Source organism: Lithobates pipiens, unplaced genomic scaffold, assembly GCF_037356315.1.
Source record: "Lithobates pipiens isolate NorthernLeopardFrog02 unplaced genomic scaffold, aLitPip1_a1.2 Scaffold_16, whole genome shotgun sequence".
NCBI classification, from domain to species: domain Eukaryota; kingdom Metazoa; phylum Chordata; class Amphibia; order Anura; family Ranidae; genus Lithobates; species Lithobates pipiens.
In genome coordinates, this window is record NW_027507748.1 from 19,051,023 (window position 1) to 19,078,984 (window position 27,962).

The following is a 27,962-nucleotide window of genomic DNA, read 5'->3' on the forward strand; positions in this document are numbered from 1 at the left end:
TAGAGATGTGAGGGGGGGATGAGTGTGTAGAGATGTGAGGGGGGCTGAGTGTGTAGAGATGTGTGGGGGGGATGAGTGTGTAGAGATGTGAGGGGGGCTGAGTGTGTAGAGATGTGAGGGGGGATGAGTGTGTAGAGATGTGAGGGGGGCTGAGTGTGTAGAGATGTGGGGGGGATGAGTGTGTAGAGATGTGAGGGGGGGTGAGTGTGTAGAGATGTGAGGGGGGCTGAGTGTGTAGAGATGTGAGGGGGGGATGAGTGTGTAGAGATGTGAGGGGGGCTGAGTGTGTAGAGATGTGAGGGGGGCTGAGTGTGTAGAGATGTGAGGGGGGGCTGAGTGTGTAGAGATGTGAGGGGGGCTGAGTGTGTAGAGATGTGAGGGGGGATGAGTGTGTAGAGATGTGAGGGGGGGATGAGTGTGTAGAGATGTGAGGGGGGCTGAGTGTGTAGAGATGTGGGGGGGATGAGTGTGTAGAGATGTGAGGGGGGGTGAGTGTGTAGAGATGTGAGGGGGGCTGAGTGTGTAGAGATGTGAGGGGGGGATGAGTGTGTAGAGATGTGAGGGGGGCTGAGTGTGTAGAGATGTGGGGGGGATGAGTGTGTAGAGATGTGAGGGGGGCTGAGTGTGTAGAGGTGTGTGAGGGGGGCTGAGTGTGTAGAGATGTGAGGGGGGCTGAGTGTGTAGAGATGTGGGAGGGCTGAGTGTGTAGAGATGTGAGGGGGGCTGAGTGTGTAGAGATGTGGGAGGGCTGAGTGTGTAGAGATGTGAGGGGGGGCTGAGTGTGTAGAGATGTGTGGGGGGGATGAGTGTGTAGAGATGTGAGGGGGTCTGAGTGTGTAGAGATGTGGGAGGGCTGAGTGTGTAGAGATGTGAGCGGGGCTGAGTGTGTAGAGATGTGAGCGGGGCTGAGTGTGTAGAGATGTGGGAGGGCTGAGTGTGTAGAGATGTGAGGGGGGGCTGAGTGTGTAGAGATGTGAGGAGGGCTGAGTGTGTAGAGATGTGAGGGGGGATGAGTGTGTAGAGATGTGAGGGGGGCTGAGTGTGTAGAGATGTGAGGGGGGCTGAGTGTGTAGAGATGTGGGAGGGCTGAGTGTGTAGAGATGTGAGGGGGGCTGAGTGTGTAGAGATGTGGGAGGGCTGAGTGTGTAGAGATGTGAGGGGGGGATGAGTGTGTAGAGATGTGAGGGGGTCTGAGTGTGTAGAGATGTGGGAGGGCTGAGTGTGTAGAGATGTGAGCGGGGCTGAGTGTGTAGAGATGTGAGCGGGGCTGAGTGTGTAGAGATGTGGGAGGGCTGAGTGTGTAGAGATGTGAGGGGGGGCTGAGTGTGTAGAGATGTGAGGAGGGCTGAGTGTGTAGAGATGTGAGGGGGGGATGAGTGTGTAGAGATGTGAGGGGGGCTGAGTGTGTAGAGATGTGAGGGGGTCTGAGTGTGTAGAGATGTGGGAGGGCTGAGTGTGTAGAGATGTGAGGGGGGCTGAGTGTGTAGAGATGTGGGAGGGCTGAGTGTGTAGAGATGTGAGGGGGGCTGAGTGTGTAGAGATGTGTGGGGGGGATGAGTGTGTAGAGATGTGAGGGGGTCTGAGTGTGTAGAGATGTGGGAGGGCTGAGTGTGTAGAGATGTGAGCGGGGCTGAGTGTGTAGAGATGTGAGGGGGGGCTGAGTGTGTAGAGATGTGGGAGGGCTGAGTGTGTAGAGATGTGAGGGGGGGCTGAGTGTGTAGAGATGTGAGGAGGGCTGAGTGTGTAGAGATGTGAGGGGGGGATGAGTGTGTAGAGATGTGAGGAGGGCTGAGTGTGTAGAGATGTGAGGGGGGGCTGAGTGTGTAGAGATGTGAGGAGGGCTGAGTGTGTAGAGATGTGAGGGGGGGCTGAGTGTGTAGAGATGTGAGGGGGGCTGAGTGTGTAGAGATGTGAGGGGGGCTGAGTGTGTAGAGATGTGGGAGGGCTGAGTGTGTAGAGATGTGAGGGGGGCTGAGTGTGTAGAGATGTGGGAGGGCTGAGTGTGTAGAGATGTGAGGGGGGCTGAGTGTGTAGAGATGTGTGGGGGGATGAGTGTGTAGAGATGTGAGCGGGGCTGAGTGTGTAGAGATGTGGGAGGGCTGAGTGTGTAGAGATGTGAGCGGGGCTGAGTGTGTAGAGATGTGAGGGGGGGCTGAGTGTGTAGAGATGTGAGGGGGGCTGAGTGTGTAGAGATGTGAGGGGGGGCTGAGTGTGTAGAGATGTGGGAGGGCTGAGTGTGTAGAGATGTGAGGGGGGGCTGAGTGTGTAGAGATGTGAGGGGGGCTGAGTGTGTAGAGATGTGGGAGGGCTGAGTGTGTAGAGATGTGAGCGGGGCTGAGTGTGTAGAGATGTGAGGGGGGGCTGAGTGTGTAGAGATGTGGGAGGGCTGAGTGTGTAGAGATGTGAGGGGGGGCTGAGTGTGTAGAGATGTGAGGAGGGCTGAGTGTGTAGAGATGTGAGGGGGGGATGAGTGTGTAGAGATGTGAGGGGGGCTGAGTGTGTAGAGATGTGAGGAGGGCTGAGTGTGTAGAGATGTGAGGGGGGGATGAGTGTGTAGAGATGTGAGGGGGGCTGAGTGTGTAGAGATGTGAGGGGGGCTGAGTGTGTAGAGGTGTGTGAGGGGGGCTGAGTGTGTAGAGATGTGAGGAGGGCTGAGTGTGTAGAGATGTGAGGGGGGGATGAGTGTGTAGAGATGTGAGCGGGGCTGAGTGTGTAGAGATGTGAGGGGGGGCTGAGTGTGTAGAGATGTGGGAGGGCTGAGTGTGTAGAGATGTGAGGGGGGGCTGAGTGTGTAGAGATGTGAGGAGGGCTGAGTGTGTAGAGATGTGAGGGGGGGATGAGTGTGTAGAGATGTGAGGGGGGCTGAGTGTGTAGAGATGTGAGGGGGGCTGAGTGTGTAGAGATGTGGGAGGGCTGAGTGTGTAGAGATGTGAGCGGGGCTGAGTGTGTAGAGATGTGAGGGGGGGCTGAGTGTGTAGAGATGTGGGAGGGCTGAGTGTGTAGAGATGTGAGCGGGGCTGAGTGTGTAGAGATGTGGGAGGGCTGAGTGTGTAGAGATGTGAGGGGGGGCTGAGTGTGTAGAGATGTGAGGAGGGCTGAGTGTGTAGAGATGTGAGGGGGGGATGAGTGTGTAGAGATGTGAGGGGGGCTGAGTGTGTAGAGATGTGAGGAGGGCTGAGTGTGTAGAGATGTGAGGGGGGGATGAGTGTGTAGAGATGTGAGGGGGGCTGAGTGTGTAGAGATGTGAGGGGGGCTGAGTGTGTAGAGATGTGAGGGGGGCTGAGTGTGTAGAGGTGTGGGAGGGCTGAGTGTGTAGAGATGTGAGGGGGGGCTGAGTGTGTAGAGATGTGAGGGGGGGATGAGTGTGTAGAGATGTGAGGGGGGCTGAGTGTGTAGAGATGTGAGGGGGGCTGAGTGTGTAGAGATGTGAGGGGGGCTGAGTGTGTAGAGGTGTGTGAGGGGGGCTGAGTGTGTAGAGATGTGAGGGGGGCTGAGTGTGTAGAGAGGTGGGAGGGCTGAGTGTGTAGAGATGTGAGCGGGGCTGAGTGTGTAGAGATGTGAGGGGGGGCTGAGTGTGTAGAGATGTGGGAGGGCTGAGTGTGTAGAGATGTGAGGGGGGGCTGAGTGTGTAGAGATGTGGGGGGGCTGAGTGTGTAGAGATGTGAGCGGGGCTGAGTGTGTAGAGATGTGGGAGGGCTGAGTGTGTAGAGATGTGAGGGGGGGCTGAGTGTGTAGAGATGTGAGGAGGGCTGAGTGTGTAGAGATGTGAGGGGGGGATGAGTGTGTAGAGATGTGAGGGGGGCTGAGTGTGTAGAGATGTGAGAGGGGGCTGAGTGTGTAGAGATGTGAGGGGGGCTGAGTGTGTAGAGGTGTGGGAGGGGCTGAGTGTGTAGAGATGTGAGGGGGGGCTGAGTGTGTAGAGATGTGAGGGGGGCTGAGTGTGTAGAGGTGTGTGAGGGGGGCTGAGTGTGTAGAGATGTGAGGAGGGCTGAGTGTATAGAGATGTGAGGAGGGATGAGTGTGTAGAGATGTGAGGGGGGGATGAGTGTGTAGAGATGTGAGGGGGGCTGAGTGTGTAGAGATGTGAGGGGGGCTGAGTGTGTAGAGGTGTGTGAGGGGGGCTGAGTGTGTAGAGATGTGAGGGGGGCTGAGTGTGTAGAGATGTGGGGGGGGCTGAGTGTGTAGAGGTGTGTGAGGGGGGCTGAGTGTGTAGAGATGTGAGGGGGGCTGAGTGTGTAGAGATGTGGGGGGGGCTGAGTGTGTAGAGGTGTGTGAGGGGGGCTGAGTGTGTAGAGATGTGAGGGGGGCTGAGTGTGTAGAGATGTGGGGGGGGCTGAGTGTGTAGAGGTGTGTGAGGGGGGCTGAGTGTGTAGAGATGTGAGGGGGGCTGAGTGTGTAGAGAGGTGTGGGGGGGGGGGGGCTGAGTGTGTATTTGGTGGGATATTCCGTGGTTGGGCTCTGGGGAATGTTGGTGGTCGGGCTGGGGGGGGGGGGTAGGTGGCCTAATGCTGGGTAAGGGGCACTGTGCAGGAAGAAGGATTGATAAATGTGCCATATGATGAACAATTGGAGGGACTGGGTATGACTGTTGTAGTAAATGATGTAGTAGGACTACATGTTGATTTCACACTTTATTTTCAGTCATGCACAACATTTGTGAATAATCTAAAAGTTCCCCGAAGGGAAAACAGCGAACCCGAAAACACAAGTGAGAAGTCTCAGCACTGCAGAAACTGACAACATGCTGGGAAATCACCGGAAAATAAAATCTGACGTGGAAGGGGGAATGTCCTGCTGATCTGATACACCCCGTCCGCTACGCCCATCAAATCCCCGCCCCTAATCCATTTCATGTACCTGACTGGCTGGAGACGATGAATAATTAGTAGCCATGTGCGCACAGCCCCGCCCAGCTACAGAACGGAAGGTGTTGATTGGAGGGTGGGCGGATACCTGCAATCAGTGTGGGCGGAGTGTCTCCGATCATCTGTTGAGGCATTCTTTATACTGTTCACACACAGGCGCCGCCCACACCAAACCCTCAGAGATCTCCGCGGGGGATTCGGTGGGTTACATACCAATCCCCCCCCCGACTCCCATAGATGATGAGGACTCTGATAGTCACATATTGCAACACCAGTCATATTATGCGGTTTCCGACAATGATATCAATAATATGGCACTGAAAGCCCCAGAGATGCTGCAATGAGGAGGAGGTCAGAGCTCCGAGGTTCCCCCGTCCTATGATAGTTCTGTACACTGACATCACATGCAATGGTGGCAACACCAATATATATATATATAATATACACACAGTATAGATTCTTATACTATATAAATATCTGCTGGATGGATGGCTCCACCTCCAATCACTACTCCACCAATCAGACACATCTGCAGTATATAAACTGTAATCGCTCAGGAATAGAAAATTGAAATAACTCTCCGCCCCCCTCCTGTCTTCTCGGAAACCCCGACTGCTGAATTGTACTAAACTACAGACTGTGGGAAGAGTTCACAGCCATCCGGTGTCCATGTGTGATCTGTACCGGAGGAGAGAAGAGATGTCGGTGATGATCGGGCGATGTGTGATCGGTAATGTCACCTGTGTATGGAGATCAGTATATAGAATAGATGTGATCTGTATACAGAGATATAATGTCTGATCCCAGCGGTGTATACATGGAGATCAGTATATAGAATAGATGTGATCTGTATACAGAGATATAATGTGTGATCCCAGCGGTGTATACATGGAGATCAGTATATAGAATAGATGTGATCTGTATACAGAGATATAATGTGTGATCCCAGCGGTGTATACATGGAGATCAGTATATAGAATAGATGTGATCTGTATACAGAGATATAATATCTGATCCCAGCGGTATATACATGGAGATCAGTATATAGAATAGATGTGATCTGTATACAGAGATATAATATCTGATCCCAGCGGTGTATACATGGAGATCAGTATATAGAATAGATGTGATCTGTATACAGAGATATGTATACATGGAGATCAGTATATAGAATAGATGTGATCTGTATACAGAGATATAATGTGTGATCCCAGCGGTGTATACATGGAGATCAGTATATAGAATAGATGTGATCTGTATACAGAGATATAATATCTGATCCCAGCGGTGTATACATGGAGATCAGTATATAGAATAGATGTGATCTGTATACAGAGATATAATGTGTGATCCCAGCGGTGTATACATGGAGATCAGTATATAGAATAGATGTGATCTGTATACAGAGATATAATGTGTGATCCCAGCGGTGTATACATGGAGATCAGTATATAGAATAGATGTGATCTGTATACAGAGATATAATGTCTGATCCCAGCGGTGTATACATGGAGATCAGTATATAGAATAGATGTGATCTGTATACAGAGATATAATATCTGATCCCAGCGGTGTATACATGGAGATCAGTATATAGAATAGATGTGATCTGTATACAGAGATATAATGTGTGATCCCAGCGGTGTATACATGGAGCTCAGTATATAGAATAGATGTGATCTGTATACAGAGATATAATATGTGATCCCAGCGGTGTATACATGGAGCTCAGTATATAGAATAGATGTGATCTGTATACAGAGATATAATATCTGATCCCAGCGGTGTATACATGGAGATCAGTATATAGAATAGATGTGATCTGTATACAGAGATATAATGTGTGATCCCAGCGGTGTATACATGGAGATCAGTATATAGAATAGATGTGATCTGTATACAGAGATATAATGTCTGATCCCAGCGGTGTATACATGGAGATCAGTATATAGAATAGATGTGATCTGTATACAGAGATATAATGTCTGATCCCAGCGGTGTATACATGGAGATCAGTATATAGAATAGATGTGATCTGTATACAGAGATATAATATCTGATCCCAGCGGTGTATACATGGAGATCAGTATATAGAATAGATGTGATCTGTATACAGAGATATAATGTGTGATCCCAGCGGCGTATACATGGAGCTCAGTATATAGAATAGATGTGATCTGTATACAGAGATATAATATGTGATCCCAGCGGTGTATACATGGAGCTCAGTATATAGAATAGATGTGATCTGTATACAGAGATATAATATCTGATCCCAGCGGTGTATACATGGAGATCAGTATATAGGAATAGATGTGATCTGTATACAGAGATATAATGTCTGATCCCAGCGGTGTATACATGGAGATCAGTATATAGAATAGATGTGATCTGTATACAGAGATATAATGTCTGATCCCAGCGGTGTATACATGGAGATCAGTATATAGAATAGATGTGATCTGTATACAGAGATATAATATCTGATCCCAGCGGTGTATACATGGAGATCAGTATATAGAATAGATGTGATCTGTATACAGAGATATAATGTCTGATCCCAGCGGTGTATACATGGAGATCAGTATATAGAATAGATGTGATCTGTATACAGAGATATAATATCTGATCCCAGCGGTGTATACATGGAGATCAGTATATAGAATAGATGTGATCTGTATACAGAGATATAATGTCTGATCCCAGCGGTGTATACATGGAGATCAGTATATAGAATAGATGTGATCTGTATACAGAGATATAATATCTGATCCCAGCGGTGTATACATGGAAATCAGTATATAGAATAGATGTGATCTGTATACAGAGATATAATATCTGATCCCAGCGGTGTATACATGGAGATCAGTATATAGGAATAGATGTGATCTGTATACAGAGATATAATATCTGATCCCAGCGGTGTATACATGGAGATCAGTATATAGGAATAGATGTGATCTGTATACAGAGATATAATATCTGATCCCAGCGGTGTATACATGGAGATCAGTATATAGGAATAGATGTGATCTGTATACAGAGATATAATGTGTGATCCCAGCGGTGTATACATGGAGATCAGTATATAGAATAGATGTGATCTGTATACAGAGATATAATGTGTGATCCCAGCGGTGTATACATGGAGATCAGTATATAGAATAGATGTGATCTGTATACAGAGATATAATGTCTGATCCCAGCGGTGTATACATGGAGATCAGTATATAGAATAGATGTGATCTGTATACAGAGATATAATATCTGATCCCAGCGGTGTATACATGGAGATCAGTATATAGAATAGATGTGATCTGTATACAGAGATATAATGTGTGATCCCAGCGGTGTATACATGGAGCTCAGTATATAGAATAGATGTGATCTGTATACAGAGATACAATATGTGATCCCAGCGGTGTATACATGGAGCTCAGTATATAGAATAGATGTGATCTGTATACAGAGATATAATATCTGATCCCAGCGGTGTATACATGGAGATCAGTATATAGGAATAGATGTGATCTGTATACAGAGATATAATGTCTGATCCCAGCGGTGTATACATGGAGATCAGTATATAGAATAGATGTGATCTGTATACAGAGATATAATGTCTGATCCCAGCGGTGTATACATGGAGATCAGTATATAGAATAGATGTGATCTGTATACAGAGATATAATATCTGATCCCAGCGGTGTATACATGGAGATCAGTATATAGAATAGATGTGATCTGTATACAGAGATATAATATCTGATCCCAGCGGTGTATACATGGAGATCAGTATATAGGAATAGATGTGATCTGTATACAGAGATATAATATCTGATCCCAGCGGTGTATACATGGAGATCAGTATATAGGAATAGATGTGATCTGTATACAGAGATATAATATCTGATCCCAGCGGTGTATACATGGAAATCAGTATATAGAATAGATGTGATCTGTATACAGAGATATAATATCTGATCCCAGCGGTGTATACATGGAGATCAGTATATAGGAATAGATGTGATCTGTATACAGAGATATAATATCTGATCCCAGCGGTGTATACATGGAGATCAGTATATAGGAATAGATGTGATCTGTATACAGAGATATAATATCTGATCCCAGCGGTGTATACATGGAAATCAGTATATAGAATAGATGTGATCTGTATACAGAGATATAATATCTGATCCCAGCGGTGTATACATGGAGATCAGTATATAGGAATAGATGTGATCTGTATACAGAGATATAATATCTGATCCCAGCGGTGTATACATGGAGATCAGTATATAGAATAGATGTGATCTGTATACAGAGATATAATATCTGATCCCAGCGGTGTATACATGGAGATCAGTATATAGAATAGATGTGATCTGTATACAGAGATATAATGTGTGATCCCAGCGGTGTATACATGGAGATCAGTATATAGAATAGATGTGATCTGTATACAGAGATATAATGTCTGATCCCAGCGGTGTATACATGGAGATCAGTATATAGAATAGATGTGATCTGTATACAGAGATATAATGTGTGATCCCAGCGGTGTATACATGGAGATCAGTATATAGAATAGATGTGATCTGTATACAGAGATATAATGTGTGATCCCAGCAGTGTATACATGGAGATCAGTATATAGAATAGATGTGATCTGTATACAGAGATATAATGTCTGATCCCAGCGGTGTATACATGGAGATCAGTATATAGAATAGATGTGATCTGTATACAGAGATATAATGTGTGATCCCAGCGGTGTATACATGGAGATCAGTATATAGAATAGATGTGATCTTTATACAGAGATATAATGTGTGATCCCAGCGGTGTATACATGGAGATCAGTATATAGAATAGATGTGATCTGTATACAGAGATATAATATGTGATCCCAGCGGTGTATACATGGAGATCAGTATATAGAATAGATGTGATCTGTATACAGAGATATAATGTGTGATCCCAGCGGTGTATACATGGAGATCAGTATATAGAATAGATGTGATCTGTATACAGAGATATAATGTGTGATCCCAGCGGTGTATACATGGAGATCAGTATATAGAATAGATGTGATCTGTATACAGAGATATAATATCTGATCCCAGCGGTGTATACATGGAGATCAGTATATAGGAATAGATGTGATCTGTATACAGAGATATAATATCTGATCCCAGCGGTGTATACATGGAGATCAGTATATAGGAATAGATGTGATCTGTATACAGAGATATAATATCTGATCCCAGCGGTGTATACATGGAGATCAGTATATAGAATAGATGTGATCTGTATACAGAGATATAATATCTGATCCCAGCGGTGTATACATGGAGATCAGTATATAGAATAGATGTGATCTGTATACAGAGATATAATGTGTGATCCCAGCGGTGTATACATGGAGATCAGTATATAGAATAGATGTGATCTGTATACAGAGATATAATGTCTGATCCCAGCGGTGTATACATGGAGATCAGTATATAGAATAGATGTGATCTTTATACAGAGATATAATGTGTGATCCCAGCGGTGTATACATGGAGATCAGTATATAGAATAGATGTGATCTGTATACAGAGATATAATGTGTGATCCCAGCGGTGTATACATGGAGATCAGTATATAGAATAGATGTGATCTTTATACAGAGATATAATGTGTGATCCCAGCGGTGTATACATGGAGATCAGTATATAGAATAGATGTGATCTGTATACAGAGATATAATATGTGATCCCAGCGGTGTATACATGGAGATCAGTATATAGAATAGATGTGATCTGTATACAGAGATATAATGTGTGATCCCAGCGGTGTATACATGGAGATCAGTATATAGAATAGATGTGATCTGTATACAGAGATATAATGTGTGATCCCAGCGGTGTATACATGGAGATCAGTATATAGAATAGATGTGATCTTTATACAGAGATATAATGTGTGATCCCAGCGGTGTATACATGGAGATCAGTATATAGAATAGATGTGATCTGTATACAGAGATATAATATGTGATCCCAGCGGTGTATACATGGAGATCAGTATATAGAATAGATGTGATCTGTATACAGAGATATAATGTGTGATCCCAGCGGTGTATACATGGAGATCAGTATATAGAATAGATGTGATCTGTATACAGAGATATAATGTGTGATCCCAGCGGTGTATACATGGAGATCAGTATATAGAATAGATGTGATCTGTATACAGAGATATAATATCTGATCCCAGCGGTGTATACATGGAGATCAGTATATAGGAATAGATGTGATCTGTATACAGAGATATAATATCTGATCCCAGCGGTGTATACATGGAGATCAGTATATAGGAATAGATGTGATCTGTATACAGAGATATAATATCTGATCCCAGCGGTGTATACATGGAGATCAGTATATAGAATAGATGTGATCTGTATACAGAGATATAATATCTGATCCCAGCGGTGTATACATGGAGATCAGTATATAGAATAGATGTGATCTGTATACAGAGATATAATGTGTGATCCCAGCGGTGTATACATGGAGATCAGTATATAGAATAGATGTGATCTGTATACAGAGATATAATGTCTGATCCCAGCGGTGTATACATGGAGATCAGTATATAGAATAGATGTGATCTTTATACAGAGATATAATGTGTGATCCCAGCGGTGTATACATGGAGATCAGTATATAGAATAGATGTGATCTGTATACAGAGATATAATATGTGATCCCAGCGGTGTATACATGGAGATCAGTATATAGAATAGATGTGATCTGTATACAGAGATATAATGTGTGATCCCAGCGGTGTATACATGGAGATCAGTATATAGAATAGATGTGATCTGTATACAGAGATATAATGTGTGATCCCAGCGGTGTATACATGGAGATCAGTATATAGAATAGATGTGATCTGTATACAGACATATAATATGTGATCCCAGCGGTGTATACATGGAGATCAGTATATAGAATAGATGTGATCTGTATACAGAGATATAATATGTGATCCCAGCGGTGTATACATGGAGATCAGTATATAGAATAGATGTGATCTGTATACAGACATATAATATGTGATCCCAGCGGTGTATACATGGAGATCAGTATATAGAATAGATGTGATCTGTATACAGAGATATAATATCTGATCCCAGCGGTGTATACATGGAGATCAGTATATAGAATAGATGTGATCTGTATACAGAGATATAATATGTGATCCCAGCGGTGTATACATGGAGATCAGTATATAGAATAGATGTGATCTGTATACAGAGATATAATATGTGATCCCAGCGGTGTATACATGGAGATCAGTATATAGAATAGATGTGATCTGTATACAGAGATATAATGTGTGATCCCAGCGGTGTATACATGGAGATCAGTATATAGAATAGATGTGATCTGTATACAGAGATATAATATGTGATCCCAGCGGTGTATACATGGAGATCAGTATATACTGCGGTCAAGCCAGCCGTGGTTTGCAAATGCACGGTCTAGCCAGCCGCCAAAAAAAAAAAGGTGTGTGCGCCTATTACGATGAGTACGGTAGTGACAAAACACACACACAGCCCACCCCTAGTTTTATGGGGGTGGGGCTGCGAGGCCAGTCGGCACAACCCCTTCACGGCTCAGATCAGTCTCTACAGCGGCTGTCACAGCCGAGCACAGTGAAGCCGCCTCCCCCCTCCCCCTGCATGCAGGATCCTTGTGGCGGGTGCTGGGTGTGCAGACTGGCTCGGATGCGAAGCCATTACCTTGGGCTCTCAGTGTGTGTTCTGAGCAGGGGCTGTATTGTGTTAGGGGGGTCTGTGCACTGTAGGGAGGTTGTGTACTGGGGGGTCTACACTGTAGGGGTCTGCACTATGGGGGGGTCTACAATGTAGGGGTCTGCACTGTGGGGGGGGTCTGTGTAAAATACAGGGAGTCCAGAACTGTTAGGGGGTGTCTGTGGGGGGGTCCAGAGGTGCAGCAGGGAGCTGTGTAACGTAAAAGGGTGCAGTGTAATGCGAAGGGGTCCAGAGGTGCGGGGTGCCTTATAATGTAAAGGGGTCCAGAGGTGCAGGGTGCCGTATAATGTAAAGGGGTGCAGGGTGCAGTGTAATGCAAAGGGGTTCAGAGGTACAAGGGCTGTGTAATGTAAAGGTGTCCAGAGGTGCAGGGTGCCGTATAATGTAAAGGGGTCCAGAGGTGCAGGGTGCCGTATAATGTAAAGGGGTCCAGAGGTGCAGGGTGCCGTGTAATGTGAAGGGGTCCAGAGGTGCAGGGTGCCATATAATGAAAAGGGGTCCAGAGGGGCAGTTGTGGAGAGGGCGTACACAGTAGTGACAAAAAGATATTGAAGGATGCATGGGGGCACAATGTGATGTTTTTACATTTCAAGGTGGGGGTGTCAGATATAGGATCCGCCCCGGGTGCCAAATGCTCTAGGTACGCCCCTGCGGTAATTTCAGTAACAACAGAGAGAGAAGTCGCTTTTAGAGTGCTTGAGTTGCCCCTGTCTGTCTGTCTTTATTTCTCTCTTTCTCTTGAATTCTTAATTATTCTTATTATTTCTCTCCCGCTCTCTTGCTTTCATTTTAATTTTTTTTTCTTCTCTGTTTCTTTCTTTTTTCTCTTTCTCTCTCTCTCAGAGCCCATTCACACAGGGGCAACACGACTTCTGCGGCTGTGTGAGTGTCTGGAGCCGTGACGACGTCACTCCCGCGCATGCAGGGGGGAGCCATCGTTTACGGCACAGGACTCTGAGGGAACGGACTGGGCGGTCGGTCCTTCTGAGTGCATGTGCCGATGATTTCATAGGCTGCATATATTGTATAGTAAATATCTTTTTAAACGGTGCATGTTTAGGAGATAATTACACTACCTATAGGTAAGGCTTCGTATAACCTTACCTATAGATAAAGTCAGAGATGGGAGTTTGCTCCCACTGTAAACTCCCCTCTATGTTATCCTATGTGTCCAAGCACACATGAACATTTCTAGCAGTTTATCAGCAGAGGAGTTTATAGGATGTTTTCTAGACGTGTGCAATTAGTTTTTAACTCAAGTCGTGTCCAAGTTGCCTGACTCAAGTCGCCTACAAGTCGTGTTGCCCCTGTGTGAATGGGCTCTTATTTATCTCTTTCATTGTTTTATGAAAACGTTTACAGCACAAGCGTTTATTTTTTTTATCTTTCTCTTTTCTATCTTTATCCTTTTTTAACCACTTCCTTACTGGGCACTTAACCCCTTGCTGCTGAGCGTACGCAGATGTGTGTAATCGGCTTCCGGGGGTTATACCAGGATGATGCCCACACCTGCAGGCATCATTCCGGTACCGTTTTTCTGAGTGGGCGATTGGCTTTCCAGCCATAACAACCGATGCGGCTAAACGCCGCTCGACTGTTATGCGGGAGGGGACCTCCCGCCGCTCTTGCCGGTGCTCCCGTTCAATCGGGAGCACCGATCTCACATCTGCCGCTTCCAGCGGCTAGGGAGGGACTGGAATGACACCGTAAGCGGCGTCATTACAGTCTCCTAATTGTAAACACGGAAGCAACGTCATGACGTCACTTCCCGTTTACTCAGCTGCCAATGGCGTGGGGTTTAAAAAAATATATACAGTATCCAGAATCGCCCTTTTCTGCGATCTGAATACATTGAAGTGTAAAGGAGGGGTGGAGGATCTTTTAGACCCCCATCCCTCCATAAAGAGTACCTGTCACCACCTATTACTGTCACAAGGGATGTTTACATTCCTTGTGACAGCAATAAAAGTGATCAAATTTTATTTTTATTTTCTTAAAAACAATTTGTTAATTTTAAAATAAATAAGATTTTTTTTTTTTTAAAGCGCCCCCCCGTCGCCGCAAGCTCGCGCAGCAAAGAAAACGCATACGGAAGTCGCGCCCGCATATGTAAACGGTGTTCAAATCACACATATGAGTTATCGCCGCGATTGTCAGAGCGAGAGCAATAATTCTTGCACTAGAACTCCTCTGTAAATCTAACCTGGTAACCGGAAAAAAATTTTAAAGCGTCGCCTCTTGAGATTTTTAGGTACCGTAGTTTGTCGTCATTCCACGAGTGTGTGCAATTATAAAGTGTGACATGTTTGGTATCTATTTACTCGGCGTAACATTATCTTTCACATTATGCAAAAAAATTGGGCTAATTTTATTGTTTATTTTTTTTTTAATTTTATGAAAGTGTCACTTTTCCCAAAAAGCTGCGTTTAAAACACCGCTGAGCAAATACCGTGTGACATAAAATATTGCAACAATCCTTGTTTTATTCTCTAGAGTCTCTGCTAAAAATGTATTATATATATAATATATATTGTACAGGACGCCATGGCTGGGTCCTGGAAGGACGATATGTTTCCCCTTTATTTGGTTTGTGGTCCCTTTAAGGGAATACAATTGATTAACCCACCTGTCAGAGGAAGTGCGTTTAAAAACAAGACAGGAAGTGATGGGTGGATGGTGTTTGTTCTTTGTTCTCTGTTCTTTGTTCTCTGTTCTTTGTTCTCTGTTCTTTGTTCTTTGTTCTTGGTTCTTGGGTTGCAGCAACAGAAGTGGACAGCAGTGTCCTGCTTGGAAGCCTCCTGGCAGGGGAAGCTACCTGCCATAAAAGATCAAGCACTGTTTGATAGAGACAGCTATTCTGGACTTTGCAAGTCGATGAGACTAAAAACCTTTTCCTTTTGTTTTTGGCTGCTGTAAAGCTGTTTAAGTTTAATAAACCCTTTGTTGTGTGAAAAGCCTGTGTCCTGCGATCTACCTGGTCCCCCGAACATTACAAGTGGTGCTCGAATGCGGGCAGGACAAAGTAACAGGCATTTTTCTTGCTATTTTTTTTTTTTTGCGTTGGATTTGAACTGACATTTAAAGGGACAGTACAGTGAATTTATGTCCTGGGTTAAAGCTGCACAACTGTTGAAAGCTGAAACAATGGAGGAGCTAATTAAACAGCTGTCCTTGGCTAATATGCAAGCGCAGACTCGCCATGAGGAAGCTAATCAGCGCTTAGCAACCCAGCTAGAGGTCTAAAAAACGCACCACAACGAGGCGCTGGCTCTGCAGCAAGAAAATACTCGCCTGTTGGTGGCCCAGTTAGCAGCCCAGCAAGCGACCCAACAAGGGGTTATGCAGGCTCAGATGACTGCCTTAAAAGAAGCAGTGCAGCAGCTTTCTCAGGGCCGTGAACAAGTGGCCGTTGCCCATGGCAACCAGGTGACCATAAGGGCTAGCCATTTTTTGCAGAAATTGTCCCCGAGTGATGACGTAGAGGCGTTTCTGGCTACATTTGAGAGGACGGCGGAGAGAGAAGGGTGGCCCCAGGACCAGTGGGCCAGCTTAATTGCTCCTTTCCTCACCGGAGATCCTCAAAAAGCCTATTTCGACCTACCACCAGAAGACGCTAAAGATTATCAAAAATTAAAGGCAGAAATACTGGCTCGGTTGGGAGTGACTATGGCTGTTCGAGCCCAACGAGTGCACCAATGGAAGTATCGTCCAGATCGGCCACCGCGGTCTCAAATGCATGACCTGGTGCAACTAGTAAAAAAATGGCTGCAGCCCGAAGTGTTGTCTGGTCCCCAAATTGTGGAGCGGGTCGTGTTGGACCGATACTTAAGGTCACTGCCAGACGACCTTCAACGGTGGGTCAGCCATGGAGACCCCAAAACGGTGAACCTCCTTGTCGAGATGGTGGAACGATATACAGTGGTGGAGGATCTGCGTGGCCCTACCAAGCGTCAAGGGCCCAGTCTGCTGCGGCCTTTCCAACCAACTGCCGCCCTTCGAAAGGATGTCCTCGGGAGCCCTGGAACCAACACACCGGAAGGCCAAGAGTCACACCCGTTACCCCTTCAGCGACCTGTTCCTGTTCGGAGAGGAGGGGATATACAATGTTGGCGATGTCATGCCCGGGGCCATACCCGGGCCCACTGCAGGAAGAACCCATGGAATGCGGGGTTCTTCGAAGGGGGTCTTTTTATGCCCATATAGCGTGTACAACACATCTTGACCTTGGAGTGGGGAAATTTGAGTGTGAAGTCCAAGTGAACCACCACCCTGCACGGGCTTTGCTGGACTCTGGAAGCATGGTAACCCTGGTCCACCCTAGAGTAATTGGGAAGATTGGTCCGGTAAAAAAATTTTTTTGCGGGTTGTGGGCATTCATGGGGACACTAGAGAGTACCCTCTCATCTCGGTGTCCATCTCCACAGCATGTGGCACTGGTACTCGAGAGGTGGGGGTGGTAAAGAACTTGGTACATGACGTTATCATAGGACGAGACTGTCCATTATTTGCAAAACTGTGGGGACAAGGAGAACTATCTGAAAGGTCCAGAGACTGGGAAGAAACTAGTCCCTCTGTTCCTGTTGTTGAGGGTAATAACCTTGAGATGCCACATGTTCGTAATATGGACCCAGTTGATAAAAAGGCCAAGGCTTTGGTTAATGGTGATGAAAATAGTGCTGATACTGTTAAGGATGTCAAAATGTGGGGTTCTCAGACCTACCTGAACACTGGGGGGGGGGGACCTTCCCCCGCTTCAGGTAATGCTGGGGGAAGAGGATGAGGAAGTGGCCTCTACCCCTGCCTTGCCAGATTTGGGTGTTCCCCAGGGGGCATTTGGTACTGCCCAGATGCAGGACCCCACTTTGGCCAGGGCACGGGAACAGGTTGTAGTAATAAATGGGGAGCCCCAAGAGCCAGGTGCTAATGAGCGGTGGCCACATTTTGCAATATGTAATGAATTGCTTTATCGGGTTACTAAAGTGAGAGAAAATGTGGTAGAACAATTATTGGTACCCCAACAGTATAGACGCAAGGTCCTGGACCTGGCCCATGATGATGTGTTAGGGGGACACCTGGGAGTTGAAAAGACGGAGGCACGGATCGCCGACCGGTTTTACTGGCCAGGCTTGAAAGCAGAGGTAAGGAGATACTGTACCTCTTGTCCCACCTGTCAGTTGACCGCTCCGGCGACCCATTTCCGGAGCCCGTTGGTCCCTCTGCCCATAATTGAGGTCCCATTCGAGAGGATAGCCATGGATATAGTGGGTCCCTTGGTAAAGTCGGCTCAAGGTCATTCTTACTGTTGTGGAAAATTTGATTGTATAACATTTTATTCTAGGATGTGTGTTTTATAGTTTGTCATCTGTCTCCCTGTGTCCGGTTTGTTTGAGGAGCGCTCTAGCAGAGCGTACTTGGGTCAAATCGAGACCAGTGGTAAAAAGTCAGTATGAAAACCTCATCGGATTTGAGACGTGTTCTCTGTGTCTGTGGATGTTTGTAGGTACCAAGCGCAATGCGCTGGGCTTCTTGCCTTCAAATGAATATGGGCATTAGAGAAGCGAAGTCTACATAACGAGATATACATATTATTTTATCTCTGTGTGGCTACGTTTATCCTTTTTGGATACATATCTGCTTTAATAAGAGGACATTGGTATCTGCCTTGTTAATATACTAGTACCGTATGTTAACAACACCAGTGGCAATGTCCCCGCAGATTGTCTCAAGCGTTTAAGAATCATAATGAGCTCACCCCATACTGTTTACTTTGAAAGCACTATGGTCTGTGCGCCATACTGACTAAAAGGGGGCGTGTGCATTTCCTCTTGTGAATGCCCTCCCCTTTAATGTATGTCATTTCCTGTGATGTAATTTTCTGTACTAAGGTAGTGCCTGCCTGTTGGGGGCAGGACTTCCTGTTTGTCATTCTTTGGGAGATAATAAAAGTCGATGTTAAGCCCCCAAGGCATAAGCATGGAACTGAGACCGTAGAAGGATGGTTGAGTCTGTTCATTGGGATGAATGTGTTGGAAGGTAAGCCTAAAGCATTATATCATTAAGATGGAAATGGGTGCTTATTGGAAGCACAGCAGTAGATGGGGCTGTGTGGATAGCATACAGCCAAATTACCACGACATTACATACTGGTGATCCTCGACTATGGCACTTGATATCCTGAGGCGCTACCCTTGCGGAATACCTCCTCTAAGGCTATTGCCCAGGAACTATTCCAGTTGTTTACACGGACAGGTTTTCCCAAGGAAATACTCACAGACCAGGGCACCCCGTTTATGTCGACGGTTATGGCCGATGTATGCAAACTGTTCCGGATTAAACAGCTGCGCACATCGGTCTACCATCCCCAAACAGATGGATTGGTAGAACGTTTTAATAAGACCCTTAAGTCTATGCTCAAGAGAGTGGTACAAAGGGATGGGAAAGACTGGGACTGCCTGTTACCAGCTCTCCTGTTTGCTATCCGAGAAGTGCCCCAGGCCTCCACTGGGTTTTCGCCCTTTGAATTGGTATATGGGCGGAGACCTCGCGGATTATTTGACTTTGTTAAAGAAGAATGGGAAAGTGAACCAATTCAGCATAAGAGTGTTCTTGTATATGTCTCTCAAATGCAGGAGAGGATCCGAACTGTGATGCAGCTAGTTAAGGAACATTTACAAAAAGCCCAGGGGGCTCAACGACTGGTCTATAATAGGGCAGCCAAAATTAGGAACTTCCAAGTGGGGGATCGAGTAGCAGTGTTGATTCCCACTGTGGAAAGTAAATTCTTGGCCAGATGGCAAGGCCCTTTCGAGGTTGTAGAAAAAGTGGGAGAGGTAAATTATAGAGTCCATCAGCCAGGCAAGAGGAAACCCTTCCAGATATATCATGTAAACTTGTTAAAGCCCTGAACAGACAGGGAACCAGTGACCTCCCTGGCTAGTACAAAGCTTGAGCCTCGGGTTGGGGTGGAGAGTGTCCAAGTAGCAAATACCCTGTCTAAAACCCAAAGTCAGCAGGCAAAGGAGTTCTTGCAGAGAAATAAAGAAAAATTTTCAGACTTGCCAGGGCTCACTAGTGTCATAGAGCATGATATTATCACAGAACCAGGAGTCAAAGTTTTTGTCCGGCCCTACCGCATCCCAGAGGCTCAAAGGAAGGTCGTTTCAGAGGAAGTAAAGAAGATGTTAGACCTGGGGATTATTGAGGAATCGCAGAGTGAGTGGTCGAGCCCGATCGTGTTGGTACCGAAGCCCAACGGGACTCTGCGATTCTGCAATGATTTCCGGAAACTTAATGAAGTTTCCCGGTTTGATGCCTACCCCATTCCCCGGATAGATGAGCTTATCGAGAGACTAGGTCCAGCCAGGTATATCACTACATTAGACCTTACCAAGGGGTATTGGCAAATACCGTTGACTAAGGCTGCTAGAGAGAAAACTGCTTTTTCTACCCCAGAGGGGAGTTTTCAGTACAAAAGGATGCCTTTTGGATTGCAAACTGCTCCAGCCACGTTCCAGAGAGCAATGGATAGGATTTTACGACCTCACCGGAAGTATGCCTCAGTGTACTTGGACGATATAGTCATTTTTACCAAAGGCTGGGAATCACATTTGCCCAAAGTTCAGGCAGTGCTGGACTCTTTGGGAGGAGGGGTTTACAATAAACCCTGAAAAATGTGCTTTGGGAATGGAGGAAGTGAAATACCTTGGTTATATCGTGGGTAGAGGGGTAGTGAAACCTCAGGTCAACAAGATAGAGGCTATACAGAATTGGCCCCGCCCCCTCACAAAAAAGCAGGTACGTGCATTCCTGGGCATGGTGGGATACTACAGGAGGTTTGTACCCAACTTTGCCACATTGGCGGCTCCGTTGACCGATCTGACTAAGGGTCGGAAATCGGTCATGGTGGAGTGGAATGCAGACGCTGAGAAGGCTTTTTTGGAGCTCAAGTCGGCGCTGTGCCAACACCCTGTCCTGGTAGCAACTAATTTTTCAAAAGAGTTTGTTGTCCAGACTGATGCTTCTGATGTAGGATTGGGAGCGGTGTTGTCACAGGTTATTCATGGCGAGGAACACCCGATAGTCTTCCTCAGCAGGAAGTTAACACCAGCGGAGAAAAACTACGCCATAATTGAGGGATCCTCAAACTACGGCCCTCCAGCTGTTGCGGAACTACGCATCCCATGAGGCATTGTAAAACTCTGACATTCACAGACATTACTAGGCATGATGGGAATTGTAGTTTCTGAACATCTGGAGGGCCATAGTTTGAAGACCCCTGCCATAATTGAACGAGAGTGTCTGGCCATTAAGTGGGCTCTGGAATCCCTCAGATATTACCTTTTGGGGAGGAAGTTTAGGTTGATTTCTGATCATGCCCCTTTAACATGGCTGAGACAAGGAAAAGGGACTAATGCCAGGGTTACCCGGTGGTTCCTGGCACTCCAGGAATTTACGTTTGTAGTGGAGCATAGGCCCGGGAGACTGCATCAAAATGCAGATGCCCTCTCCCGAGTCCATTGTTTGAGCTCCACTGTTTCCTCCACCTCCTTGGCGTTGTGGCACAGGGGGGGGATATGTACAGGACGCCGTGGCTGGGTCCTGGAAGGACGCTATGTTTCCCCTTTGTTTGGACTGTGGTCCCTTTAATGGAACAAAAGTGGTTAACTCACCTGTCCGAGGAAGTGTGTTTAAAAACAAGACAGGAAGTGGTAGATGGGTGTGGAGGAGTGTAGAAGACATGGTGGATGGTGTTTGTTTTTTGGGCTGCAGCAACAGAAGTGGACAGCAGTGTCCTGCCTGGAAGCCTCCTGGCAGGGGAAGCTACCTGCCATAAAAGATCAAGTACTGTTTTGTTGAGACAGCTATTCTGGACTTTGCAAGTCGGTGAGACTAAAAACCTTTTCCTTTTGTTTTTTGGCTGCTGTAAAGCTGTTTAAGTTTAATAAATCCCTTGTGTGAAAAGCCTGTGTCCTGCGATCTACCTGATCCCTCGAACTTATATATATAATGTGTGTGTGTGTGTGTGTGTGTGTGTGTGTGTGTGTATGTATGTGTGTGTTTGGGGGTTCCAAGTTTTCTCTATTTGTCTGTCCAGGACAGCACTAGAGAGAGAGGCTCCACCTCCAGAGGCAGGAAACACAAACCAGATCTTTAAAGGGCGGTCTCCGTCCCTTTCAGTCTTTGTGTTTCCTCCACCGGAGGAGGAGGCTGGATCAGGAGCTCTCCTTCCCCTGACGGTGGGATTGCCCATAAGAGACGGGGAAGGAGTTCTGGGTACCTGTTGTTGGTAACAGACATCTGAAGTCCTCCGGTCGGGTTGACAGCAGCTACGAACCGGCGTTCTCCTTCTGAAGCCCGGGGAGGGCTGTCGTTTCCCCGCCTGACGATAGGTTCACAATTGGGCGCGGGGTGTGGGCACAGGCATCGAGTTCCGGCCTGTGGAACGCAGGAGGAGGATAGAGGACTTCCGGCAATCCACTTCCGGGTCGCTCGGCGAGCGTGGACGTTCGGGACCTTGGCGGCTATTTTAAAAAGCCCCGGCCTCATAACGTTCGTGCTGCATCTCTAATGAAGGGAAAAGCCTCCAGGCGGTTAGGCAAGATTCCGACCGAATATGGATGCAGTGGAGAGTGGCAGTGGAGCCAAACCAGCTCAGGTAGGCAAACACAGAGGTGTCTTGTACCTACAGGGCTGGGAGAGAGGGGGGGGAGTGATGGACTAATCAATGCAAAGGCATTCTGAAATGATCCAGGTGTGTTTTTCCTCCCTCCCCTCTCTCAAACAGGATCCGGACTAAAGAGTCTTGCGAATCCTGTTAGCGGTTGGTGGGGTGCACATAGGTGTTTGGTGAAGGCGTCCTATTTTTGCTAAGATTTCGCTGACGTTGGCTTGTCTGTTTTTCCCTTCCTTCTTCTCTCCTTCTCTTGCCTTAGGCTCTGCCCAAAGAACCAGAGAGGTCAGGGGGGAAGAAGAGATGTCCTTCATGTATGAGTAAATTAAAAGGAGGATGGTCTAAGCCCCTTTGCAAACCATGCATAGACAAATTGGTCTATAAGGAAGCTACGGGAGCTTGTAAGGATTTGATTTCTGGAGTACAGAAAGAAATGGAGTCAATCAAAGCGATGTTAGCGAACATTGAAACCCCAAAACCAGCCGCAGTTCCCCCTGCTTCCACCCCAGCGGAAGGTGACGAATCAGAGGAAGAGGAATTTGATTCTCTGGATGGCCTAAGTGAGGCGGCATCATCCAGAGATGTTCCTGTTCAAGGATCAAGCTCTCCCAGATTCAGGCTCTCACTCGAGGAGGTTGATGCCTTACTGGGGGTGATTTATGAGACGCTCGAAATTAGAGAAGAGCCAGTCTCCCTGTCCTTGCGTGACCGGATGTATCAGACCCTAAAGACAGATTCAGTTAGGGTCTTTCCGGTTCATAGCACACTGATAGATTCGATCAAGAAAGAGTGGGAGGAGCCAGAGAAAAAACAATTTTTTCCTAAAAGTATGAAGCGGAGATTCCCTCCCCTTCAGCGAAGACCCCTCTTGTGTTTGGAACAAAGTGCCCAAGGTAGACGCAGCTTTTTTCCCAGTGTGCAAAATCAACAGATCTCGCCTTTGAAGACATGGGTGTTCTTAAGGAACCCATGGATAAAAGGATGGAGGTACTGCTGAAGAGGTCATGGGAAGTAACCATGACTAATTTAAAACCTGCAATGGCCACGACAATAGTGGCTCACAACTTGGAGGTCTGGCTGGAACAATTACAAGGCCATTTGGAAGGGGGGGACCTCCAGAAAGGAAATCCTGGATTCCCTTCCTATGCTACATAAAGCAGCAGGTTATATAGCAGATGCCTCTGCGGAGTCTGTTAAATTGTCAGCCAGGACCGCTGCCCTCGTAAATTCATCTCGCAGGGCACTTTGGTTGAAGTCTTGGTCAGGAGACTCGGCCTTAAAAGTGAGGTTATGTGGCATCCCCTTTGAGGGAGACCTCTTGTTCGGACAGGATCTTGAGAAAGTCCTGGACCGTACTGCGGACAAGAAGAAGGCCTTTCCTGTCAAACCCAAAAAGACTACAGGTAAACGCTTTTTTCGTCCTCAAAGGCAGGGACAGTCCCAAGGCAAGACCTCTAAGGAGTCAACCCCTAAGAAACAGTGGGTGGGAAGAAAACAGAAAGGCAATCTCTTTTCCTCTTCTAAAAAAAACACTAAATCCCAGTGACTTGGTTCCTGTGGGGGGAAGACTGGGGCAGTTCCTCCCACAGTGGGAAAACACTACCCCAAATACTTTTATTCTGAGGATCATCAGGGAGGGTTAGAAAATACAGTTCAAGCACACCCCACCTACAAGGATGTGTCTGACCAAGCCTCCCAAGGATCCCCAGAAAGCGACAGCTTTGCTGTCGCAAATTGGCGATTTAATAGACCAGAGGGTTCTAGTGCCAGTCCCGTCTCAAGAAATAAGCCACGGTTTCTATTCGCACGTATTTGTAGTGAAGAAACCGTTGATTTTGAATCTGAAGTTACTGAACAAGTCGGTAACTTACAAGAAATTTCCGGATGGAAACAATTTTTACAGTGAGATCAGTACTCCCTCCAAATTGTTTCATGGCCTCTCTCGATCTAAGGGACGCTTATCTACACATCCCGATCCGAGAAGACTCTCAAAAGTATTTGAGGATAGTGATTCTTTGGGGAAGTCCGATTCGATACCTCCAATTCAGGGCTCTGCCATTCAGTCTGTCTTCTTCCCCCAGGATATTTACCAAGGTCCTGGCAGAAGCGTTGGCTCCCCTAAGGTTGAAAGGGATCGCTGTCATACCATACTTGGATGACCTTTTATTCTTCGCCCCCTCAAAGCTCCAACTGCAGGGAGATCTGAGGGTAGCCATCTCTTACCTACAAAGGCTGGGGTGGTTAATAAATGAAGAAAAGTCGCACTTGATACCAACACAGGCCATACAGTATCTAGGTTTTCTGGTGGGTTCAGTGTCACAGAAAGTCTTCCTCACAGGGGAAAAAGTAGAAAAGGTGAAAGAGATGGTAACCTTTTTGCAGTCCAATCGGACAATTTTCATTCGATCAGCTATGGCAGGGTTGGGCCTATTAGCAGCAACAATCCCTGCAGTTCCCTGGGCAAGAGCTCATTTCAGGTGCCTTCAGGCCAATATTCTGACAGATGGGATGGGACACAAGAATCCCTGGACAGGACTATCCATCTATCCTCAAAGACCAGAAGGTCTCTTTGGTGGTGGAAGAGGGAGGAGAACCTAGTACGGGGTCTATGGTGGTCTCCTCCAGTGTCTGTTCGCATTACCACGGATGCCAGTGCTTGGGGCTGGGGGGCCCACTTGGGGTCGAAAGTAGCCCAAGGATGCTGGGGGAAGACACAGTCCCAAAGGTCGGCCAATTGGAGGCAGTTGCAGGCAATCTGGGAAGCCTTAAGGGCGTTTGCCAGGGATCTGAAGGACCACCATGTACAGGTCCTCTCGGACAGTATAGTGGCGGTTTCCTACCTAAACAAGCAGGGAGGAACAAGATGCCCGTCCTTGATCAAGCTAACAAGTATGATCATGCATTGGGCAGAAGAAAACCTAAAATCTGTTTCAGCGGTCCATCTAAAGGGGGTGGACAACCACCTGGCAGACTTTGAGTCGACACCGGTGTACGAATCGGAATGGTCACTGAACAGGGAGAGTTTCCAGCTGATAGTGCGCAAATGGGGTCTTCCGGAGGTGGACTTGTTCGCCAGGAAAGCGAACACCCAGGTCCCAGTATACTTCTCCCTAGAGAGGGAGGCGGGGGCAAAAGGGATAGACACTGGCACAAAACTGGGCGTTTCACACTTGCTACACCTCCCCCCCCATTCAAGCTAATTCCTCTAGTCCTGAGGAAATTTTTGCAGGAGCAGACCACATTGATACTGGTGGTTCCGTATTGGCCGAAGAGACCATGGTTCTCAATGCTGCTGGGTCTGACAGACAAGCCTCCCCTCATACTGCCCGAGAGAGAGGATCTGCTGTCCCAGGGTCCAGTTCTGTTGCCAGAAATACAGACCCTAAAGTTATCGGCCTGACGTCTGAAGAGAGTCTCTTAAAGTCTAAGGGGCTCTCGGCTAGGGTAATTAAAACACTCCTTTCTAGTAGAAAGATGGTAACCCAAGCAATTTATGTTAAGTATTGGAAGGTTTTTTTGTTCATGGTTGGACTCTAAAAAGGTGTCTAAGTATCCCGACAGTCTTGGAGTTTTTACAAGATGGTGTGGATAAGGGACTGGCCATTAGTACCTTAAAGAGGAAGTAAACCCTGATGAGTTTACTTCCTCTTTCATTCCCTGCAAAGCATAATGGACTACTATGCATCGCATAGTAGCCCATTATGTGTCACTTACCTGACACAGGAGCCAGCGAAGTCGCCGCTGTCCCCTGTAGTCCGCCGCATCCATCTTGTTGGTGGGGTCTCGCAGCTCCGCCGCTGTCATTCGGCGAAGCCGCGATGACGTCACTCCCGCGCATGCGCACGGGAGCCGACACGAGCGGCAGCTCCGTCGCTGAGAATGCCGCGCTCAGTGCGCCTGTGCGCCGCTGTCTACGGCGCATGCGCCGTAGACAGCGGTGCCCGTTTTCAGGCAAATATCTCCTAAACCATTGTTTGGACCTACAGGTAAGCCTTAATCTAGGCTTACCTGTAGGTCAAAGTGGTTTGTAAGGGTTTACAACCACTTTAAAGGTACAAATTGCGGCCCTGTCTGTTTTTTTTGGATCAACCTCTGGCGGTAGACCCGCTAGTCAGCAGGTTCTTTAAGGGGTTGACCAGGATTAAACCTGTTCCTTTCAAAATTTTACCCAAATGGGACCTGTCAATTGTGTTACAGGGATGGGTAAAAAAGTCGCGGGAAGAAGAACTTTCCTTGAAACGGATCACGTTTAAAACTTTGTTCCTAGAGGCTATTTCCACAGCCAGACGCATTAGCGAGCTTCAGGCACTTTCGGTAAAAGAGCCATTTTTACAAATTTTTGAAGATAGGCTGGTGTTGCGCACGGACCCTTGGTTTTTGCCCAAAGTAGTAACAAAGTTCCATAGAACACAGGAAATTGTTTTACCTTCGTTCTGTGGGTCTCCCACTAATCCTAAGGAGGTAGAGTTTAACCAACTGGACGTGAGAGCCTGTGTCTTACAGTATCTGGAGATGTCAAAAAGCATTAGAAAATCAGATGCATTATTTGTTTTACATGCGGGTAAAAAATTGGAGTCACAAGCTTCAAAAAATACAATCGCAAGGTGGATCAAACAAGCTATTGTAGAAGCCTACAAAGGAATGAAAATGGAATGTCCTTTTTCCCCCCATGGCTCACTCCACACGGGCACTATCCACCTCATGGGCAGAGAGAGCTGGAGCGACACCAGAACAAATTTGTCGAGCAGCAACTTGGTCATCGCTGGTTTTTTTTATTTTTTGTGCTATAAAAGAAAAAAGACTGAAAATTCTGTAAACAAAATTAATTTTTCTTTGTTTCTCTTATAAAATTTAGCAGATTAGTAATTTTTCTTCATAAATTGTGGCCAAAGTTTATACTACTACATATCTTTGGTAAAAATAAGTACAAATCGGTGTATATTATTTGGTCTTTGTGAAAGTTTTATAGAGTCCACAAGCTGTGGTGCCAATATCTGAAAATTGATCACATCTGATATACTGAGGGCCTATCTCATTTCTTGAGACCCTAACATGCCAGGGTACAAATACCCCCCAAATGACCCCTTTTTGGAAAGAAGACATTCCAAGGTATTTAGTAAGAGGCATGATGAGTTTTTTAAAGTTGTCATTTTTTTCCCACAATTCTTTGCAAAATCAAGATTTTTTTTTCTTCCCTTTTTATTTTTTTCACAAAATTGTCATATTATCAGGTTATTTCTCACACACAGCATATGCATACCACAAATTACACCCCAAAACACATTCTACTATTACTCCTGAGTATGGCGATACCACATGCGTGAGACTTTTACACAGTGTGGCCACATACAGAGGCCCAACATGCAGGGAGCGCCATCAGGCGTTCTGGAGCACCCAGGACAATTCTGACATTTCTCTCCTACATGTAAAAATCATCATTTATTTGCTAGAAAATTGCATAGAACCCCAAAAACATTATATTTTTTTAGCAAAGACCCTGGAGAATACAATGGTGGTCGTTGCAACTTTTTATCTCGCACGGTATTTGCGCAGCAATTTTTCTAACACATTTTTTTTGGAAGAAAAACTGTTT

General features: G+C 46.3%; 1 protein-coding gene across 2 annotated transcripts in view; it reads left to right on the forward strand.

Moving 5' to 3' along the window:
* The first annotated feature begins 5,439 nt into the window (after positions 1-5,439).
* Positions 5,440-27,962, forward strand: part of LOC143981648 (uncharacterized) — a 281,237-nt gene continuing 258,714 nt past the window's right edge. Inside the window, exon 1 of one of the 2 annotated variants that reach the window (XM_077479640.1) lies at positions 5,440-5,595. In XM_077479640.1, coding sequence (XP_077335766.1) covers positions 5,535-5,595 — 61 coding nt within the window. In that variant the 5' untranslated portion in view covers positions 5,440-5,534. The remainder of the gene's footprint in view (positions 5,596-27,962) is intronic. The other variant, XM_077479642.1, reaches the window with a different exon arrangement.